The sequence below is a fragment of the Heptranchias perlo genome, chromosome 13 (genome assembly GCF_035084215.1).
Source record: "Heptranchias perlo isolate sHepPer1 chromosome 13, sHepPer1.hap1, whole genome shotgun sequence".
Taxonomy (NCBI): domain Eukaryota; kingdom Metazoa; phylum Chordata; class Chondrichthyes; order Hexanchiformes; family Hexanchidae; genus Heptranchias; species Heptranchias perlo.
The window spans coordinates 71,760,173-71,782,107 of record NC_090337.1 but is presented as its reverse complement, the minus strand read 5'-3'; the positions used below and the strand labels follow the sequence as shown (position 1 = coordinate 71,782,107).

Sequence of the window (21,935 nt, the reverse complement as noted above, 5' to 3'; positions counted from 1 at the left end):
CCCAACTGAGCTATTGGACTGTCACACTGGCTGAACCAGTTTGCCTCGTGCTATTCCCCAGATAAGATGTACAGCTTCTCCAGGAAATCTGTCTCTATTGATAAGTTCTTGGTAAACAATGTGGGTGTCAACGTTAGGTTAAATACCAGTAATATGTACTGATAACATACAATTTTAGCATTGATCCTCCAGTAATTCCTGAGGCGCTCTCTTACCTCATATGCAAGGGTTTAAAGTGCCTGATTCATTTATGTAAAGATTAAATTAGTTGATTAAATTTGAGCTAAAAGAACGGGTTGTTCCATTGGGAAGATTATAATACTGGGAGAAATTTTTAAGGGTTGGAATTAACATCTTAAACTATAATCATCACAACAATGCTCTTTGGACTCCAAATATCCCCTTTAATGTGTTTTAACAAATTCCTAAATTCTTCCCTGAGTTCATTCTCTCCTCTTGTAAGTTTTTTTTAATGAAGCATCATATTCATCAAATTTCTTTAGCATTTAGGTATAGGCACTTAACAGCAAATTTGACTTTTTTCTTGGATTTTCACTTTACTTGGATTTATGTTGTTTTTTGCACCATTTTCAGCCTCCTTTTGACAAACCCCAAGCTCTGCTTATCAATATACTTAATCCCTCTTCCTTCTTATCTCTTATTCTTCAAATGATTATCAATTTCTGCCTCTGTATTAACAACTTGTCTCTGATTCTGCCCAGTTGAGATGTTGTCCATCTCTCTTGTACAGAATCAGCATCGTTCATGCTAAGAAATGGGGACATATGGAAGGATGCATTTTTGAGGTAGTCTGCAGTGAGCATTCCAAAGCTACAACAGTCTTCACTTTTGAAACTTTCCAAAATTATGTCCACTTGTATCATTAAGGAGAGCCTTCCCCATAAAGAATCATTTCATCAGTCTGGTTGAAAACCTCAGCAAGGCACATTTGTGAAGTACTATGTCCCAGGCTGCCAGCCTGGCTGCAATACCCAGTACATCCATGGTTGACTGCTGTTTAGCCATTCACTTCAGTCTACACTGGCGTCAAGTCAGAGGTAATGATTTACTGAGCTGAACATTTTTTTGCGCCAACCAGGTATCAGTATGCATGGAATCTCCAGATCAAATTACTGAGAAATTCAAAGCAACAACAACTTTCAATTATTATTGCACTTTTAATGTAATAAAGCTTCCCAAGGCACTTCACAGGAGCATTATCGAATAAAACGTGACACCCAGCCACATAAGGAGATATCAGGACTGGTGACCAAAAGCTTGGTCAAAGGGATAGGTTTTAAGGAGCGTCTTAAGGAGGAAAGAGAGGTAGAGATGTTTAGGGAGGAAATGGCACAGCTTAGGGCCTAGACAGCTGAAGGAACGGCCGCCAAAGCAGTAGAATTTCCAGTCATCTCGTACAGAATGCACACCCACTATCTTTGAAAACACTTACCTAAGCCCACAAAACACAGGCACGGGTTGTCCAGAACCAAGGCAAAGAGGCCTCCAAATGTTTTACCAGGTAAAACCATGCAGTTTACCAACACAGAACACTGATAAGTTTTGTGCTGCTTCCTGCTGAAACCACCTACCAGTTAGTGCAGCAAGCTTCAGCATTGTCTGAAGCTAAGTAGGAAAGAATTGAGTCCGGGAGCCGCTGGGGCGGGCGAGAAGAGCTGGGAACCCCCGGGGTGGGGAAGAGCCGGGAGCCCGGGGGGCGGGGGGCAGAGGTAGGGGGGGTGAGAAGAGCCGGGAGCCCGGGGGGGGCGGGGGGCAGAGAGCTGGGAGCCCCAGGGAGGGGGGCAATAGGGGTAGCCTCAGGGCAGGAGGAGAGAGAGTGTGAGAATGCTGCATGATGTTTGGAGGGTGGATAAACTGAGGTGGGTGGGGGGAGTAGAATATCGTGTACAAATGGGCTGTAGTCGGGTTCGTAGGGGAAAGAGAATTGTCCCTCTGTGAACTGGGGGAGGGGGAGAAGAGTGCTTCCATGTCACTGTACTAACAATTTTAACTCAATTTTAACAATCAGATTTAGGAACAGAGTAAACTTGCACTCCTCAGTACTGCACCAGGAGTGTCAGCCTGGATTATGTGCTCAAGTCTCTGGAGTGGGACTTGAACCCACAAACCTTCTGATTCAGAGGCGAGTGTGCTACCAGTGAGCCACAGCTGAGTACAAATAAACAGCCACTAATAAACAGCCACAATGGACCACAATTTCTCCACAAGAAAGAATTTCTGCCATTATCGTCCGCTATACAAATACTGGAAGGCTGGGTGTATCTGCAGCTCAAGTAATGACAAACCTGTGTCCCACTGTACTTCCACTAACAATTTATAGGCCTAAATCCAAGTCTGCTTTTGAGTTGCCAGCTTTTTGAAGCTGTTGGTTGATTTTTGCTCATGTTGTCAGTTGGCACATATGTGTTGGTTACGCATCTTCACAAGTCAGCGCAGAGAAAAGGATAAGAAGGATTGGCTCAAAGCAAACCAGAGCCAGTGCTCGCACCTCATTCCCACCGTCAGCACAAGTACTTAATAAAGGAAAAAATCCTCCCCCAATCTTACTCTTGTAACCATCTTGTTGGAGAAAACAGCTGCTGTCAGTGAGGGTGCAGCCTAAAGTGAGGCCTTGTATTTGAGAGTGGGGGATTTGCATCCTGATCACGACAGCTAGTGACTTTAATGGAGAGGAAATTCGGGTGGGCTGTATAACAGGCGGCCAATCCACAACCGCTAGTTTTCTGCCAAATTCAAAATTACCCCCAATAACTCTGGTACTTGAAGAGACCTGCTTAAAACCAGCAAATGCTTTCATTCTTTTCATTTTCTAGCTATCAAGCAAACTCGCCATGAAGTGTTTAACGTAACAGTCCCTAAAACGATACAGAAACAACTCTTTGTAGGTTTTAATTGACATCACAAGAGAAAAAAAAGTTGTGGTTCCTCCCATTACCTTCTAAGCAACATTTACATGTGGGATTTCCTGCTATGACTTTTTTCAGTCAGTGCTCAAAAGTAGGACCACATAAGCAGAACAAAAAATAAAAAGTTTGAATGCAACAAAATAATTATACACTTGGATTTCTCACCTATTTATTACCTTAAACGGCATTGTTTTATTATAGATTACACACAGCACTACCTCTAAGAGCATCTGATTATCTGTACAGCTCTATTTTTGGCTGTGTTTGGGAGAGGGAGAGAGAAAAAGGGTATACTAGTTACAAAAATTAATGTTAGGCTACCGAAGGAGCTTTTCTCCTGTCATGATTTGTAGACGTACGTCTAGCGGAAAGAATTTCAGAACATTTTGTACCAGTGTTATGGTTGAGCATAATAGAGATCATAAGGTTAGATTCCAACACAGTAAACGTACCCATGCAATCATAGTTACCAAAGCTTTGGGCCAATTTAAGAAAAAATTGTCATGGGCAGTCACAGAGGTCGAATGGCATAACACTGAGTTCTAAACTCCTTGGCAAGCTGCAAAAGGTGTGTCCATCTTCATATCTCAGGTAGTGCAGGTGGCATGGCAACAGACAAGACGGAATCTAACAGGGTCTCAATGCTGGTCATGGTCTTTCTGTAACTGAACATAATGGATGGATGAGAGGATCGAAGGACCACAGGATTCGTAAGAATGTGATAGTTTTCTCTGCACCAGACATCAGGAAAGGGGAAAATCTGAGAAGCTCATAAGCGGTGTGGTAAGTTCGGTGTATGAGTTTGAGGAGGCTCACTTGGATTTCAACATGTATGGTAAAGGTTTGTTGCCAGATTTTCCTCCATTGTTCCAATGTAAATGGCAGATATATATTTGTGGGTGTTTTGGGGGTTCAAGGAGTAGCTCAGGAAGCATGGGGAGGTGAATGATTCTCACTGGAGTTTGCAGAGCATTAGTAAGTTGTGGAGGAAGTGTGTGATGTGGACATAGCTCAACAGTTCTGCTGAATGAGGTGGAATTTCTCTGATAGTTGCTGGATAGACAAGATTATGGGCCAGATATTTCTTTCAAAATAACGATAAGCCCAACAGCGCTCACCGTTATTAATGGCAAAATCGAAGAGTGGAAATCCGGAACTTGATCTTCCTGGTTCGCCGCCGATCTTACAGATTCGCCTTAAAGGGACACCGCCGGCTACAATCAATAGAATCAATGCACCTGTGCCAACGTGCTCTCCTGCCCAGCTGGAAACTAACTAATATCGCCACAAAACAGTAGTGCTGAAGACTTGTGCTCCAGAACTAGCTGCGCCTCTAGCCAGGCTGTTCCAGTACAGCTACAACATTGCCATCTACAAGGCAATGTGGAAAATTGCCCAGGTATGTCCTGTCCACAAAAAAAACAGGACAAATCCAATCCGGCCAATTACCGCCCCATCAGTCTACTCTCAATCATCAGCAAAGTGATGGGAGGTGTCATCGACAGTGCTATCAAGTGGCACTTAGTCACCAATAACCTGCTCACCGATGCTCAGTTTGGGTTCCGCCAGGACCACTCGGCTCCAGATCTCATTACAGCCTTGGTCCAAATATGGACAAAAGAGCTGAATTCCAGAGGTGAGGTGAGAGCGACTGCCCTTGACATCAAGGCAGCATTTGACCGAGTGTGGCACCAAGTAAAATTGAAGTCAATGGGAATCAGGGGGTAAACTCTCCAGTGGCTGGAGTCATACCAAGTACAAAGGAAGATGGTAGTGGGTGTTGGAGGCCAATCATCTCAGTCCCCAGACCTTGCTGCAAGAGTTCCTCAGGGCAGTGTCCTAGGCCCAACGATCTTCAGCTGCTTCATCAATGACCTTCCCTCCATCATAAGGTCAGAAATGGGGATGTTCGCTGATGATTGCACAGCGTTCAGTTCAATTCGCAACCCCTCAGATAACGAAGCAGCCCGTGCCCGCTTGCAGCAAGACCTGGACAACATCCAGGCTTGGGCTGCTAAGTGGCAAGTAACATTCGCGCCAGACAAGTGCCAGACAATGACCATCTCTATCAAGAGAGAATCTAACCACCTCCCCTTGGCATTCAACGGCATTGCCATCGCCGAATACCCCACCATCAACATCCTGGACCAGCCACATAAATACTGTGGCTACAAGAGCAGGTCAGAGGCTGGGTTGCGGCGAGTGACTCACCTGCTGACTCCCCAAAGCCTTTCCACCATCAAAAGGCACAAGTCAGGAGTGTGATGGAATATTCTCCACTTGCCTGGATGAGTGCAGCTCCAACAACACTCAAGAAGCTCGACACTATCCAGGACAAAGCAGCCCGCTTGATTGGCACCCCATCCACCACCCTAAACATTCACTCCCTTCACCACCGGCGCACTGTGGCTGCAGTGTGTACCATCCACAGGATGCACTGCAGCAACTCGCCAAGGCTTTTTCAACATCACCTCCCAAACCCACGACCTCCACTGCCTATCGCCGTTCCTTCATCGTCGTTGGGTCAAAATCCTGGAACTCCCTACCTAACAGCACTGTGGGAGAACCTTCACCACACGGACTGCAGCGGTTCAAGGAGGCGGGTCACCACCACCTTCTTAAGAGCAATTAGGGAAAGGCAATAAATGCCGGCCTCGCCAGCGACATCCCGTGAACGAATAAAAAAGAACAGGTATGCTCAGTTTTTTTTTTAAAGTCCAAACTAAGTATTCATAGAATCGTAAAAAGTTACGGCACAGAAGGAGGCCATTTGGCCCATTGTGTCCATGCCGGCCGATAAAGAGCTAGCCAGCTTAATCCCACTTTCCAGCACTTGGTCCGCAGCCTTGTAGGTTACGGCACTTCAAGTGCACATCCAAGTAATTTTTAAATGAGTTGAGGGTTTCTGCCTCCATCACCCTTTTTAGGAAGTGTGTTCCAGACCCCCACCACCCTCTGGGTGAAACAATTTCTCCTCAGCTCCCCTCTAATCCTTCTACCAATTACCTTAAATCTATGCCCCCTGGTCACTGGCCCCATCTGCTAAGGTAAATACGTCCTCCCTATCCACTCTATCCCGGCCCCTCAGAATTAAATCTCCCCTCAGCCTCCTTTGTTCCAAAGGAAACAACCCCAACCTATCCAATCTTTCCTCATAGCTAAAATTCTCCAGTCCTGGCAACATCCTCGTAAATCTCCTCTGTACCCTCTCCAGTGCATTCACATCTTTCCTGTAATGCGGTGACCAGAACTGTATGCAGTGCTCAAGCTATGGCCTAACCAATGTTTCATACAGTTCCAGCATAACCTCCCTGCTTTTATATTCTATGCCTCGGCTAATAAAGGAAGGTATCCCGTATGCCTTCTTAACCACCTTATCTACCTGTCCTGCTACCTTCAGGGATCTGTGGACATGCATTCCAAGGTCCCTCTGTTCCTCGACACCTTTCAATATCCTCCCATTTATTGTGTATTCCTTTGCCTTGTTTGCCCTCCCCAAATGCATTACCTCACATTTCTCCAGATTGAATTCCATTTGCTACGTTTCTGCCGACCTGATCAGTCCATTGATATCTTCCTGCAGTCTACAGCTTTCCTCCTCACTATCAACCACACGGCCAATTTTTGTATCATCTGCAAACTTCTTGATCATGTCCCCTACATTCAAGTCCAAATCATTAATATATATCACAAAAAGCAAGGGACCTAATACTGAGCCTTGCGGAACCCCACTGGAAACAGCCTTCCAGTCACAAAAACACCCGTTGACCATTACCCTTTGCTTCCTGCCACTGAGCTAATTTTGGATCCAACTTTCCCTTAGATCCCATGGGCTTTTAATTTTTTGTCCAGTCTGCCATGTGGGACCTTGTCAAAGTCTATGTCGACTACATCAAACGCGTTACCCTCATTGACATTGCTTAACAGCTTGGTATGTCTTAATGACTGCCAAATAACCACTCTGACACTAAAGAATAACTCTTAAAGATGTGAAGGCTCATTACTCCCAATTTCAATAGTTTTTGGACATCTAACAAAAATTTTTTTTTAAATTAGAAAATAGAATGATAGAAAGGTTACAACGCAGGAGGAGGCCATTCGGCTCATCGAGTCCGTGTAGACTCTTTGCAAGAGCAATCCAGCTAGTCCCATTCCCCCGCCCTTTCCCCTTAGCCCTGTATTTTTTTCCTTTTAAGTACTTATCCAGTTTCCCTTTGAAGGCCATGATTGAATCTGCCTCCACCACCCCCTCGGACAGTGCATTCCAGATCACAACCACTCACTGTGTAAAAAAGATTTTCCTCATGTCACCTTTGGTTCTTTTGCCAATCACCTTAAATCTCTGTCCTCTGGTTCTTGACCCTTCCGCCAATGGGAAGAGTTTCTCTCTATCTACTCTGTCTAGACCCTTCATGATTTTGAACCCCTCTATCAAATCTCCTCTCAACCTTCTCTGTTCCAAGGAGAACAACCCCAGCTTCTCCAGTCTATCCATGTAACTGAAGTCCCTCATTCTAGTAAATCTCTTTTGTACCCACTCTAAGGCCTTCGCATCTTTCCTAAAGTGCAGTGCCCAGAACTGGACACAATACTCCAGCTGTGGCCAAACCAGTGTCTTATAAAGGTTCATCATACAAATGTTAATTTTTTTTTTTACTTTTTCCTTCCGACTTTTATCTGAGTCATTTAATCTTATCCTCTCTTTATATCGCTTTCTCTGTGTGATTTTATAATATCTTATTGGGCACATTGGGTTTTTAGCCTGTGCTGTTTGTGAATGAACTGCACTTCCTAATTCTCACAGCATCGCTTGCTTCAAGCTCATTGGCCTTAGCGATTCTTTCACCGATCATACGGCCCGGGAAAGAACGCTGATGTATTTCAACTCGCAGTTCAAGGAAGCTGCTGCCAAAAATAACGTGGTAACTTAGTGGATGAATTTAAATCTAATGAGCGGCGAGCACTGCTGGTTCGTCACTCGGAGCAATTTACGGGTCTATATAGTTTTGGAGGGATGGTGTTGGTTTAACCTGGCAGTGCAGTCCTCACGCTAGGTTAGTGAGCAGTCCAGAACACAGTTTCGGTACAGAATGCGTGGCTGGGTATGGAGAGTGGCACTTTCCAACTAACTCCCTTGTGCAACCTACCTTTCATACAACCCAGTGTAAGAAGCAAGAACAGTCCACAGTTGCGCTAATGCTGCTGCTTGAATAGCAGCCTGCTTCTGATAACAATTCCAGCTGGTCTGTCAGTTCTGTCCCCAAATGGGTACAGCTAAGGTTATGGTTGTCAAAACACTTATCATTCTTAATATCATAGAATCATAGAATGGTTACGGCACAGAAGGAGGCCATTCGGCCCATCAAGCCTGCGCCGGCTCTCTGCAAGAGCAATCCAGCCAGTCCTACACCCCCGCTCTTTCCCTGTAGCCCTGCAAATTTTCCTCCTTCAGGTACCCATCCAATTCCTTTTTGAAAGCCACAATTGACCCTGTTTCCAACAGCCTTTCAGGCAGTGACTTCCAGATCCTAATCACTCGCTGCATAAAAAAGTTTTTCCTCATATCGCCTTTGGTTCTTTTGCCCAATCATCTTAAGCCTGTGTCCTCTGGTTCGCGACCCTTCTGTCAGTGGAAAGAGTTTCTCTTTATTTACTTTGTCTAGATCCTTCATGATTTTGAATATCTCTATCAAATCTCCTCTCAACCTTCTCTGCTCTATGTAAGGAATCTTACAACACCAGGTTATAGTCCAACTGTTTTATTTGAAAATCACAAGCTTTCGGAGGCTTTCTCCTTCGTCAGGTGAGTGTGGGATTGATGCAAGATTCCTTACATTAGTCAACCCCAGTCCATCACCGGCATCTCCACATCATGGCTTCTCTGCTCTAAGGAGAACAACCCCTGCTTCTCCAGTCTATCCACATAACTGAAGTCCCTCATCTCTGGTATTCCACTAAATCTTTTCTGCACCCTCTCTAAGGCCTTCACATCCTTCCTAAAGTGCAGTGCCCAGAATTGGACACAATACTCCAGTTGTAGCCGAACCAGTGTTTTATAAAGGTTCAACATAACATCCTTGCTTTTGTTCTCTATGCCTCTATTTATAAAGCCTAGGATCCCATATGCTTTCTTAACCGCTTTCTCAACCTCTCCTGCCACCTTCTATGACCTGTGTACATATTCCCCCAGGTCTCTCTGTTCCTGCACCCCTTTTAGAGAATAAGTTGGCAAAGTGCTTTTCTCTAACCCTTCCATTCACACATTAACTTTGCTGACTTACCTATATCTCTACCTTAAAATTGGTAAAAATTAATAGCACTACTATAGCAGATACAATGTAGAGGAATGACCAATTCAGAGCTTATAAAAAGAATTCCAATAGTGCCATCTAGTGCAAGCCTTTATAAAATAAGTTCTTTCTGAAACTACACTTATCCCTTTCAAAGCTCTCTCTTCTTTCTTGGCTGCCATTTGTGCTGAAGGAAACCTTTCAACAGCTAACACTAGTGCAAGCACAATAGACTGCATGACCTCCTCTGTATCTACATTTCTATAATTCTATGAACAAGGGGATTAAGTGTCAGTAACACATCTTGAACTCTTAAAACCTATGATGTGGAGATGCCGGTGATGGACTGGGGTGGACAAATGTAAGGAGTCTTACAACACCAGGTTATAGTCCAACAGTTTTATTTGAAATCACAAGCTTTCGGAGGCTTCCTCCTTCGTCAGGAAGCCTCCGAAAGCTTGCGATTTCAAATAAACTGTTGGACTATAACCTGGTGTTGTAAGACTTCTTAAAACCTACAGTTCAAACACAATTCGCCAGAGAAGTCAGAGAGTTTCTACTTTTTACAATTTCTGTCCCCCCGCCCTCCCACCCAAAAGCATATCACGTTATCACCTGTCATCTACTGTGACTATCTTTAATGGGGCCAGACAATTGCATCACTTCTATAATTCTACATGATCAGTGACAAAGAGTGTGCAGGATCTGCCTTTGCCTCCTCCCAACCTTCAAGGTGGAGTGACCCACTGCTGTACACAGTGGTCTGAAAACAAAACAATGAAATACTTCAAAGGAAAGTACAAGCAGCTTGAATAATGTCATGGCGGAGATTCAAATGCACAAGCCTTTAATGCTCTGTGCCGAACTCCACAATTCTTGAATTTTTTTCTGCCCTACAAACCTACCTTCTCTCTAATGCAGTACTAAAATGATTCCAGTTGCAGCTATGGAGCCAAAATGGATACCAATGATTTTTTTACCAGCAGTGAAAGATACCAGCTGCTTCAAAGTCTTACTAAAATGATATATTTTAGAAAGTACTAAGTGATTCTATAGTGGGAATACATATAAAGGTTACAGCATGGCAGGAGGCCATTCGGCCCAGCAAGTCCGTGCCAGCTCTATGCAAGAACAATCCAGCTAGTCCCACTCCCCCGCCCTATCCCCATAGTCCTGCAAATTTTTTCCTTTCAAGTACTTATCCCTTTTGAAGGCCATGATTGAATCTGCCTCCACCCCCTCAGACAGTGCATTCCAGATCACAACCACTCGCTGTATAAAAAGGTTTTTCCTCATGTCACCTTTGGTTCTTTTGCCAATCACCTTAAATCTATGTCCTCTGGTCCTTGACCCCTCCACCAATGGTAACAGTTTCTCTCTATCGACTCTGTCTAGACCCTTCATGATTTTGAACCCTCCTATCAAATCTCCTCGCAACCATCTCTGTTCCAATGAGAACAACCCCAGCTCCTTCAGTCTGTCGACATAACTAAAGTCCCTCATCCCTGGAATCATTCTAGTAAATCTCTTCTGCACCCTTTCTAAGGCCTTCACATCTTTTCTGAAGTGCAGTGCCCAGAACTGGACACAATACTCCAGTTGTGGCTGAACCAGTGTTTTATAAAGGTTCATCATGACTTCCTTGCTTTTGTACTCTATGCCTCTATTTATAAAGCCCAGGATCCCATATGCTTTTTTAACCGCTTTCTCAACCTGCCCTGCCACCTTCAATGATTTGTGCACATATACCCCCAAGATCTCTCTGTTCCTGTACCCCTTTTAAGAGTTGTGCCCTCTAGTTTATATTGCCTCTCCTCGTTCTTCCTACCGAAATGTATCACTTCACATTTTTCTGCGTTAAATTTCATCTGCCACGTGTCCGCCCATGCCACCAGCCTGTCTATGTCCTCTTGAAGTCTATCACTATCCTCCTCACTGTTTACTACACTTTCAAAATTTGCAAATGACACAAAACTTGGAATTGTTCCATGTACACCCAAGTCCAAGTCATTAATATATATCAAGGAAAGCAGTGGTCCCAGCACTGACCCCTGGGGAACACCACTGTACACCTCCGTCCAGTCTGAAAAACAACCGTTCACCACTACTCACTGTTTCCTGTCCCTTAGCCAATTCTGTATCCATGTTGCTACTGCCCCCTTTATTCCATGGGCCGCAATCTTGATGATAAGCCTACCGTGCGGCATTTTATCAAATGCCTTTTGAAAGTCCATATACACATCAACTGCATTGCCCTCATCTACCCTCTCTGTTACCTCATCAAAAAACTCTATCAGATTAGTTCAACACGATTTGCCTTTAACAAATCCATGCTGGCTTTCCCTAATCAATCCACCCCCATCCAAGTGACTGTTAATTCTGTCCTGGATTATCGTTTCTAAAAGTTTCCCCACCACTGAGCTCAAATATGCTGGCCTGTAGTTGATGGGTCTATCCTTACATCTTTTTTGAACATGGGTGTAACATTTGCAATTCTCCAGTCCTCAGGCACCATCCCCGTCTCTACGAATGTTTGGAAGATTATGGCCTGTACCTCCGCAATTTCCACCCTTACTTCCCTCAGCAACCAAGCATGCATCCCATCCGGATCTACTTTAAGTACAGCTAGCCTTTCAAGTACCTCTTTTTTATCAATTTTTAGCCATCCAGTATCTCATCTATACTGTACACAGTGTATATAGTACCTATATCAGCATCTGAAAATATTTCATTTTCAACTTCTTTGAAGTTTGTCACATACTCTGACTGTCTGGTTCTGTGCTATGAGCTTATCAGCCAATTATTCACTATAGAAACATCGAAAAAATTATGGCACAGAAGGAGGCCATTCAGCCCATCGTGTCTGTGCCGGTCGAAGAAGAGCTATCCAGCTTAATCCTACTTGGTCCGTAGCCTTGTAGGTTTTTGCATTTCAAGTGAATATCCAAGTACTTTTTAAATGAGCTGAGGGTTTCTGCCTCTACCACCCTTTCAGGCAGTGAGTTCCAGACCCCCACCACCCTCTGGGTGAAAACATTTTTCCTCAGTTCCCCTCTAATCCTTCTACCAATCACTTTAAATCTACGCCCCTTGGTTATTGACCTCTCTACTAAGGGAAATAGGTCCTTCCTATCTAGGCCCCTCATAATTTTATACACCTCAATTAGATCACCCCTCAGCCTCCTCTGTTTCAATGAAAACAACCCCAGCCTATCCGCTCTTTCCTCATAGCTAAAATTCTCCAGTCCTGGCAACATCCTTGTAAATCTCCTCTGTACCCTCTCTAGTGCAATCACATCTTTCCTGTAATGTGATGACCAGAACTGTACGCAGTACTCAAGCTTGGCCTAACCAATGTTTTATACAGTTCTAGCATAACTTCCCTGCTCTTATATTCTATGCCTTTGCTAACAAAGGAAAGTATTCCATATGCCTTCTTAACCAGCATTTTTAATAGCTTTATCAACTTGTTCTGACACCTGCATAGATTTCTGTATGTGAACCCCTAGGTCTCTCTGTTCCTGCACCTCTTTTAAAATTGTACCATTTAGTTTATATCCTTCACTTCTCTTGCCATATTCAATTCAAAATTTTCATTTGCCATTTTGATGCCCTTTTTACACTCCAAGCCGGACTTTTGATATTGAATCAGCCTTAAGTCTGTGCCATTGCTTTTATAGCCTTGAATGCTTTTTGGATCCAATTCGCCACATTTCCCTGTATCCCATGGGCTTTTACCTTTCTGACCAGTCTGCCATGTGGGACCTTATCAAATGCCTTACTAAAATCCAAGTAGACAACATCCAATGCACTACCCTCATCAATCCTCCTTGTCACTTCCTCAAAGAATTCAATCAGATTTGTAAGGCATGACCTTCCCTGAACAAATCCATGCTGACTATTTGATGTTTCAACTCAAAAAGAGAAATTTGGCCTATTGTAAACAGGAAGGTAAATTCATCAAATAAAACAAGCAAAGGTAGTCCCTGAGAGCTGGACAGTGGAGGGGGGGAGGTGTTGGAGGAGAATGGTGTGGTCAACTGTGTCAAAGCCTGCATAGGGGAAGGAGAGAAAGTGCAACATGGTGACAGTTATACAGCATGTCATTTGTGACTTTGAATGGGCTGTTTCATTTTTCAGCAAAAAAACAAGTTCCTGCCTCTGCCTGCCACTTCTGCATTTGAGGGAAAATTTGTACAAAGTCTTGGACTCCAAATGATGGCAATCTGCTACTGAAAGAAAGCTTTCTTGAACTTTTTGCCCAGAAGTTTATACATGGTTCTGGTTTTGGTAGCTGCCCACCTATGTCTGTGGTGCTACCACATAAATCAATGGACTGGTCAGGTGGGCAGAAGGAGAAGTGAGAGAGAATGAATTTTGGGAGGGCGAACAAGGCAAGGGAGTACCCAATAAATGGGAGGATACTGAGAGGTCTAGAGGAAGTGAGGGACCTTGGAGTGCATGTCCACAGATCCCCGAAGGTAGTAGGACAGGTAGATAAGCTGGTTAAGAAGGCATATGGAATACTTTCCTTTGTTAGCAAAGGCATAGAATATAAGAGCAGGGAAGTTATGCTTGAACTGTATAAAACATTGGTTAGGCCAAGCTTGAGTACTGCGTACAGTTCTGGTCATCACATTACAGGAAAGATGTGATTGCACTAGAGATCCTGGGCTTTACAAATAGAGGCACGAGTAAAAAAGCAAGGGAGTTATGCTAAACCTTTATAAATCACTGGTAAGGCCTCAGCTGGAGTACTGTGTCCAATTCTGGGCACCGCACTTTAGGAAGGATGTCAAGGCCTTAGAAAAAGTGCAGAGGAGATTTACCAGAATGGTACCAAGGATGAGGGTCAGGTATGTGGAGAGATTAGAGAAGCTGGGGTTGTTCTCCTCAGTGCAGAGAAGGTTAAGAGGAGATTTGATAGAGGTGTTCAAAATTATGAAGAGTTTTGACAGAGTAAATAAGGAGAAACTGTTTCCACTGGCAGAAGGGTCAGTAACCAGAGGACACAGATTTATGGTAATTGGCAAAAGAACCAGAGGGGAGATGAGAAGTTGTTATGCTCTGGAATGCACTGCCTGAAAGGGTAGTGGAACCAGGTTCAATAGTAATTTTTGAAAGGGAATTGGATACATACTTGAAAAGGAAAAAATTGCAGGGCTATAGGGAAAGAGCAGGGGAGTGGGATTAATTGAATGCCCTCCTGTGCTGTATGTTTCTATGAACACATAAAACATTTAAACTCAGATATAACAGAACACACAATATGAGTGATGCTAGTTGCTGTATTAGGTGCAACCTTTTAACTATGGTAACTATGAAATATGCAGAATAGTGCTAGTGCTCAGCAGTTACCTGTGGATTGTTGGCCTCAGCAAGCTTGCACTGTCGAAGGAAGAGTTTCAGATTTCCCCAATTCATGTAGGGCAGCAGTACCATAGGCCTCTCCCCATCCTCTATGCAAACGTGATTGATGGGCAGCAGGTTTCTGATCAGAAAAATGGTAGCATATTAGTCACCAACAAACCACATCTCTTTTATTCTTTCTATTCTCCAAACCAGCATACTGTCTACATCAGCTCATGCAACAGGTGAACAACAGTTAGAGCCCCATAACCTCTGACAGCGTTGCTCCACAGTCAATGACAGAATATGCCTAAATCACATACAAGACTCAAATTCAGTATCTGAAAGAAGGCAAGTCAGAATCTCAGTGGAGGAAGGGAATCAAACATTTGTCTTATTGTTCACGACATATTGCATAGTTCCTGTAGTTCAAGTTGAACACAAGTTTCTCAGGCTGTTGTGCAGTATTACAATTAGGTTCGTCCACCAGACCAATTATGCAGTCAAACAGAGGAAAACAAATGGCAGCATCAAACTGATTCACAGTTCCGATATACAAGGTTTTATTGTATGTTTTGTAACCCATCACCCTAAACAAAATGCCGACTACATTCATGAACTTCCTTCCATAATCATAAAGCCACTTGCATTCCTCTCCCCTCAGCAATTCTCAAACCCTTAATAAAATTATATTTCAATTCCACAGGAATATATGGGAGGCCTTTGCTTTAAGTGAAACTGTAACAATTCTACTTAGAATTTATATCCTAAAGCAGTCAGTATAGCACAAGTAAGCTGAACAGTGCATCTGAAAATGTTTCTTGAAATTGAGTAAAATCACAGATCTTTGGTCAGTAAGCCTGATGCCCATCATTCATAGACATAGAAAATTTATGGCCCAATGTGTCCACGCCAGCCGAAAATGAGCCACCCAGCCAAATCCCACTTTCCAGCACTTGGTCCGTAGCCCTGTAGGTTACGGCACTTCAAGTACACATCCAAGTACTTTTTAAATGGGTTGAAGGTTTCTGCCTCTACCACCCTCTGGGTGAAAAAAATTCTCCTCAGCTCCCCTCTAATCCTTCTACCAATTACCTTAAATCTATGCCTCCTGGTTATTGACCTCTCTGCTAAGGGAAATAGGTCCTCCCTATCCACTCTATCTAGGCACCTCATAATTTTATATACCTCAATTAAATCACCCCTCAGCCTCCTCTGTTCCAAAGAAAACAACCCCAGCCTATCCAATCTTTCCTCATAGCTAAAATTCTCCAGTCCTGGCAACATCCTCGTAAATCTCCTCTGTACCCTCTCTAGTGCAATCACTAGATTGTAATGTGGCGACCAGAGCTGTACGTAGTACTCAAGCTGTGGCCTAACCAGTGTTTTATACAGTTCCAGCATAACCTCCCTGTTCTTATATTCTATACCTCGGCTAATAAAGGAAAGTATCCCTTATGCCTTCATAACCACCTTATCTACCTGTCCTGCTACGTTCAGGGATCTGTGGACATGCACATTATGATTAAGAGTCTCCAAACGGAGCTATTGAGAAATCCACACAGGTAGATTTTCTGTTTTCTCAATATAGAGTGCATACTCTCTCCCTATACAGATATATTCCATTGAGAGCGCTTTGGTGGAGGTTAGCAAGACCTATGGATTTTCGAGTAAATGAGTACAGGGGTATTGCTAGAGTTCAACCAGCTAAAATTGCAGAGTTCACCAGCACAAAGTATGCGCCCCACTATTTGTCTAGCCAGGAGCTTCCTGCAGGTTAGGGAACAATTGCAGTGCATTAATGAGCCAGTCTGGATTGTCTTTTATGGCCAGCCGCATCAGCTTGGAGCCAATCCAACCCCAAAAGGGACCATATCTTACCTCCCACCCCGCCTCAAAATGAGGATAGTCACTGGTGAGTCATTAGATACCTGAAAACATAGGGCTAAACCCTCACTTAGACAGACAGCAGGTACTAGGAATCATTTATGGTCAGCATAGTCAATAGAACAACTTATCATGAAATGCATGAGTGCATTACCACCATCCTCCTGATGACAGCAGGACACACACACATAATGGATTTCCATGTGTTGGAGGCCTGGAGCGTCAGCTGCAGATGCTTGTCCATCTAAGCCTCTTACATTTAATTTTGCATCGATGGCCTCTCGTTCTGGACCCTCAACGATTGGAAACATTCTGCTTCTTTCTACCCTGTCCCATCATTTCATAATTTTAAACACTTCTATCATATCGCCCCGTAACCTGCATTTGTAAAAGCCCATATTTTTCAAGCTATCCTTTGTATTTATATTTCCTCACACCAGGCAGCATCCCAGTGAATCTGCACTGTACCCCCTCTAAAGCCTCACTATCCTTCCTAGTGCAGAGCCAAATACGAGGAACATTGGAACAGCAGTAGGCCATTCAGCCCCTCGTGACTGCTCCGCCATTTGATAAGATCATGGCTGATCTGTGATCTAACTCCATGTACCTGCCTTTGGCCCATATCCCTTAATACCTTTGGTTGCCAAAAAGCTATCTATCTCACGAGTTCCAAACTTCTACCACCCTTTGTGTGTAGAAATGTTTTCCAATCTCACTCCTGAAAGGTCTGGCTCTAATTTTTAGACTGTGCCCCCGACTCCTAGAATCCCCAACCAGCGGAAATAGTTTCTCTCTATCCACCCTATCTGTTCCCCTTAATATCTTATAAACTTCGATCAGATCACCCCCTAACCTTCGAAACTCCAGAGAATACAACCCCAATTTGTGTAATCTCTCCTCGTAACTTAACCCTTGAAGTCTGGGTATCATTCTAGTAAACCTACGCTGCACTCCCTCCAAGGCCAATATGTCCTTCCGAAGGTGCGGTGCCCAGAACTGCTCACAGTACTCCAGGTGTGGTCTAACCAGGGTTTTGTATAGCTGCAGCATAACTTCTGCCCCCTTGTACTCCAGTCCTCTCGATATAAAGGCCAGCATTCGATTAGCCTTATTATTTTCTGCACCTGTTCATGACACTTCAATGATCTATGTACCTGAACCCTTAAGTCCCTTTGGATATCCACTGTTCTTAACTTTTTACCATTTAGAAAGTACCCTGTTCTATCCTTTTTTGATCCAAAGTGGATAACCTCACATTTGTCTACATTGAATTCCATTTACCACAGTTTTGCCCATTCACCTAATCTATCAATATCCCTTTGTAATTTTATGTTTTCATCTACACTGCTTACAATGCCACCAATCTTTGTCTCATCGGCAAACTTAGATATGAGACTTTCTATGCCTTCATCTAAGTCGTTAGTACTACACACAATCCTCTAACTCAGGTCTTCAGGCTTTATAAAGGCTCATCATTGCATGTTGGCTTTTATATTCTATACTTCGAATTACAACCTAGAATCACCATCTTTACCCTCAAAAATATGAGGGCTCGGTATAGATCGGTGCCTTTACCAACTGAACTTGCAGAGGGAGACAGACTAAAACAAACTTGTTGGATTTGTGTGGCTTTATTGTAGTGCTTTAGTATTTGGTGAGGTTGTCGATCACAGTGCAGTGTGGCCCAAGTGGGCTGACAGTGGGTTAATCAGATACTGTAACATTTATTGTAACATTAAGGCACAGAGTGTAACAATTTCTGATCCATCCGATACAAGGTACCTGGAGTCTTCTGTTTACAGCTAGGACCTGTCTCTTCGAACCTCTGCCACGACGACGTAAAATGAATTCCCTCGGTCACTATTCACACGCGTATTTTGGTTGCTGCTCCAAACCGAAGCCCATTACTTCTACCTCCCTTTTTCAGCAGTGCAGGGAAGTGATTGGGGTAAGGATAACCAGATTGTGTCAGGAAGGGACAGAGCGTACAAACAAAAGAGTGCGCTAACAAATAGGGTCCAGGTAAGAAAAAATGGTAATAAGACGAATAGGCCACAGTACAAAAAAATGTTAAGATGTCTAAAAATGTTAAAAAGACAAATCTAAAGGCACAGTATCTGAACGCACGAAGCATTCGTAATAAGGTAGATGAATTAACAGAGCAAATAGATGTAAACAGATATGATATAATTGGAATTACAGAGACATGGCTGCAGGGTGACCAAGGCTGGGAGTTGATTATCCAAGGGTGTTCGATATTTAGGAAGAACAGGCAAAAAGGAAAAGGAGGCAGGGTGGCGTTCTTAGTAAAGGATGAAATCAGAGGAATAATGAGAAAGGATATTGGCTCAGAAAATCAAGATGTAGAATCAGTCTGGGTGGAGTTAAGAAGCACCAAGGGGCAGAAAACACTGGTGGGAGTTGTCTATAGGCCTCCAAACAGTAATGGTAATGTAGGGGATGGGATCAAACAGGAAATTAAAGATGTATGTAACAAGGGTACGACAGTAATCATGGGTGACTTTAATCTACATATTGACTGGCCAAACCAAATTAGCAATAATACTGTGGAGGATGAATTCCTGGAGTGTGTACGAGATGGTTTTTTGGACCAGTACGTTGAGGAGCCAACAAGGGAACAGGCTACCCTAGATTGGGTATTGTGCAATGAGAAGGGGTTAATTAATAATCTTGTTGTGCGGGGTCCTTTAGGGAAGAGTGACCATAACATGATAGAATTCTTCATTAAGATGGAAAGTGAAGTAGTCCAATCCGAAACTAGGGTCCGAAATCAAAACAAAGGAAACTACAAAGGTATGAGGAGTGAGTTGGCTATGATAGAGTGGGAAGCTTCATTAAAAGGCATGATGGTGGATAGGCAATGGCTAACATTTAAGGAATGAATGCATGAATTGCATCAATTACATATTCCTTTCTGGTGAAAAAACACAAAAGGAAATGGCTAACAAAAGAAATTAAGGATCCAAAGAGGAGTCATATAAAGTTGCCAGAAAAAGTAGCAAGCCTGAGGATTGGGAGCAGTTTAGAATTCAGCAAAAAAGGACCAAGAGATTGATTAAGAGGGGAAAAATAGAGTGTGACAGTAAACTTGCAAGGAACATAAAAGCAGACTGTAAAAGCTTCTACAAGTATGTAAAAAGAAAAAGATTAGTGAAGACAAATGTAGGTCCCTTACAATCAGAAACGGGAGAATTTATAATGGGGAACAAGGAAATGGCAGAGCAACTAAACAAATACTTTGGTTCTGTCTTCACAGAAGAGGACACAAATAACTTCCCAGAAATGCTAGGGAACCAATGGTCTAGAGAGGAGGAGGAATTAAAGGAAATTAGTATTGGTAAAAAAAAGTTCTGGAGAAATTAACGTGACAAAGCAGATAAATCCACAGGGCCTGATAATCTGCATCCCAGAGTACTAAAAGAGGTAGCCGTGGAAATAGCGGATGCATTAGTTGTCATCTTCCAAGATTCTATAGATTACGGAACAGTTCCTGCAGATTGGAGGGAGGCAAATGTAACCCTACTATTTAAAAAAGGAGGGAGAGAAAACAGGGAACTACACATCGGTCAGCCTAATATCAAGAGTAGGGAAAATGCTAGAGTCTATTGTAAAGGATGTGATAACAGGACACTTACAAAATATCAACGGGATTAGACAAAGTCAACATGGATTTATGAAAGGGAAATCATGTTTGACAAACCTACTGGAGTTTTTTGAGGATGTAACTGGTAGAGTAGATAAGGGAGAACCAGTGGATGTGGTGTATTTGGATTTTCAGAAGGCCTTTGATAAAGACCCAAATAAGAGGTTAGTGTGCAAAATTAAAGCTCATGGGATTGGGGGTAATATACTGGCATGGATTAAACATAGGAACACAGGAACAGGAGTAGGCCATTCAGCCCCTCGTGCCTGCTTCGCCATTTCATAAGATCATGGCTGCTCTGTGATCGCACTCCATATACCTGCCTTTGGCCCATATCCCTTAATACCTTTGGTTGCCAAAAAGCTATCTATCTCAGATTTAAATTTAGCAATTGAGCTAGCATCAATTGCCGTTTGCGGAAGAGAGTTCCAAACTTCTACCACCCTTTGTGTGTAGAAATGTTTTCTAATCTCACTCCTGAAAGGTCTGGCTCTAATTTTTAGACTGTGCCCCCTACTCCTAGAATCCCCAACCAGTGGAAATAGTTTCTCTCTATCCACCCTATCTGTTCCCCTTAATATCTTATAAACTTCGATCAGATCACCCCTTAACCTTCTAAACTCTAGAGAAAACAACCCCAATTTGTGTAATCTCTCCTCGTAACTTAACCCTTGAAGTCCGGGTATCATTCTAGTAAACCTACACTGCACTCCCTCAAGGGCAATATGTCCTTCCGAAGGTGCGGTGCCCAGAACTGCTCACAGTACTCCAGGTGCGGTCTAACCAGGGTTTTGTATAGCTGCAGCATAACTTCTGCCCCCTTGTACTCTAATCCTCTAGATATAAAGGCCAGCATTCCATTAACCTTAATGATTATTTTCTGCACCTGTTCATGACACTTCAATGATCTACGTTCCTGAACCCCTAAGTCCCTCCACAGTTTTTAACTTTTTACCATTTAGAAAGTACCCTGTTCTATCCTTTTTTGATCCAAAGTGGATAACCTCACATTTGTCTACATTGAATTCCATTTGCCACAGTTTTGCCCATTCACCTAATCTATCAATATCCCTTTGTAATTTTATGTTTTCATCTACACTGCTTACAATGCCACCAATCTTTGTGTCATCGGCAAACTTAGATATGAGACTTTCTATGCCTTCATCTAAGTCGTTAATAAATATTGTGAATAATTGAGGCCCCAAGACAGATCCCTGTGGGACTCCACTAGTCACATCCTGCAAATGTGAATACTTACCCATTATCCCTACTCTCTGTCACCTTTCGCTCAGCAAACTTCCTAACCAAGTCCATACTTTTCCCCCGATTCCATGGGTTCTATCTTAGCTAACAGTCTCTTATGTGGGACTTTATCAAATGCCTTCTGGAAGTCCATATAAATAACATCCATTGACATTCCCCTGTCCACTACTTTAGTCACCTCTTCAAAAAATTCAATCAGGTTTGTCAGGCACGACCTACCTTTCACAAATCCATGCTGACTCTCTCTGATTAACTGAAAATTCTCGAGGTGTTCAGTCACCCTATCCTTATATATAATATTGTTTAACAGACAGGAAACAGAGAGTAGAAATAAATGGTTCTTTTTCGGGGTGGCAGGCAGTGACTAGTGGGGTACCGCAGGGATCAGTGCTTGGGTCCCAGCTATTCACAATGTATATCAATGATTTGGATGATTTCGACGCAAAAAGGCTTCAAGGCGATTTAGACAAGTTGAGTGAGTGGGCAAATACATGGCAGATGCAGTATAATGTGGATAAATGTGAAGTTATCCACTTCGGAAGGAAAAACAAAAAG

At 43.1% G+C, this 21,935-nt stretch overlaps 1 protein-coding gene across 5 annotated transcripts in view; it reads right to left on the bottom strand.

Annotated features, from left to right (window-relative positions):
• ryk (receptor like tyrosine kinase) overlaps positions 1 to 21,935 on the bottom strand; it is a 357,734-nt gene that overhangs the window by 87,206 nt on the left and 248,593 nt on the right. For all 5 annotated transcript variants that reach the window (XM_067995687.1, XM_067995688.1, XM_067995686.1 and 2 more), the window contains one exon: positions 14,576 to 14,708. In XM_067995687.1, coding sequence (XP_067851788.1) covers positions 14,576 to 14,708 — 133 coding nt within the window. The remainder of the gene's footprint in view (positions 1 to 14,575; positions 14,709 to 21,935) is intronic.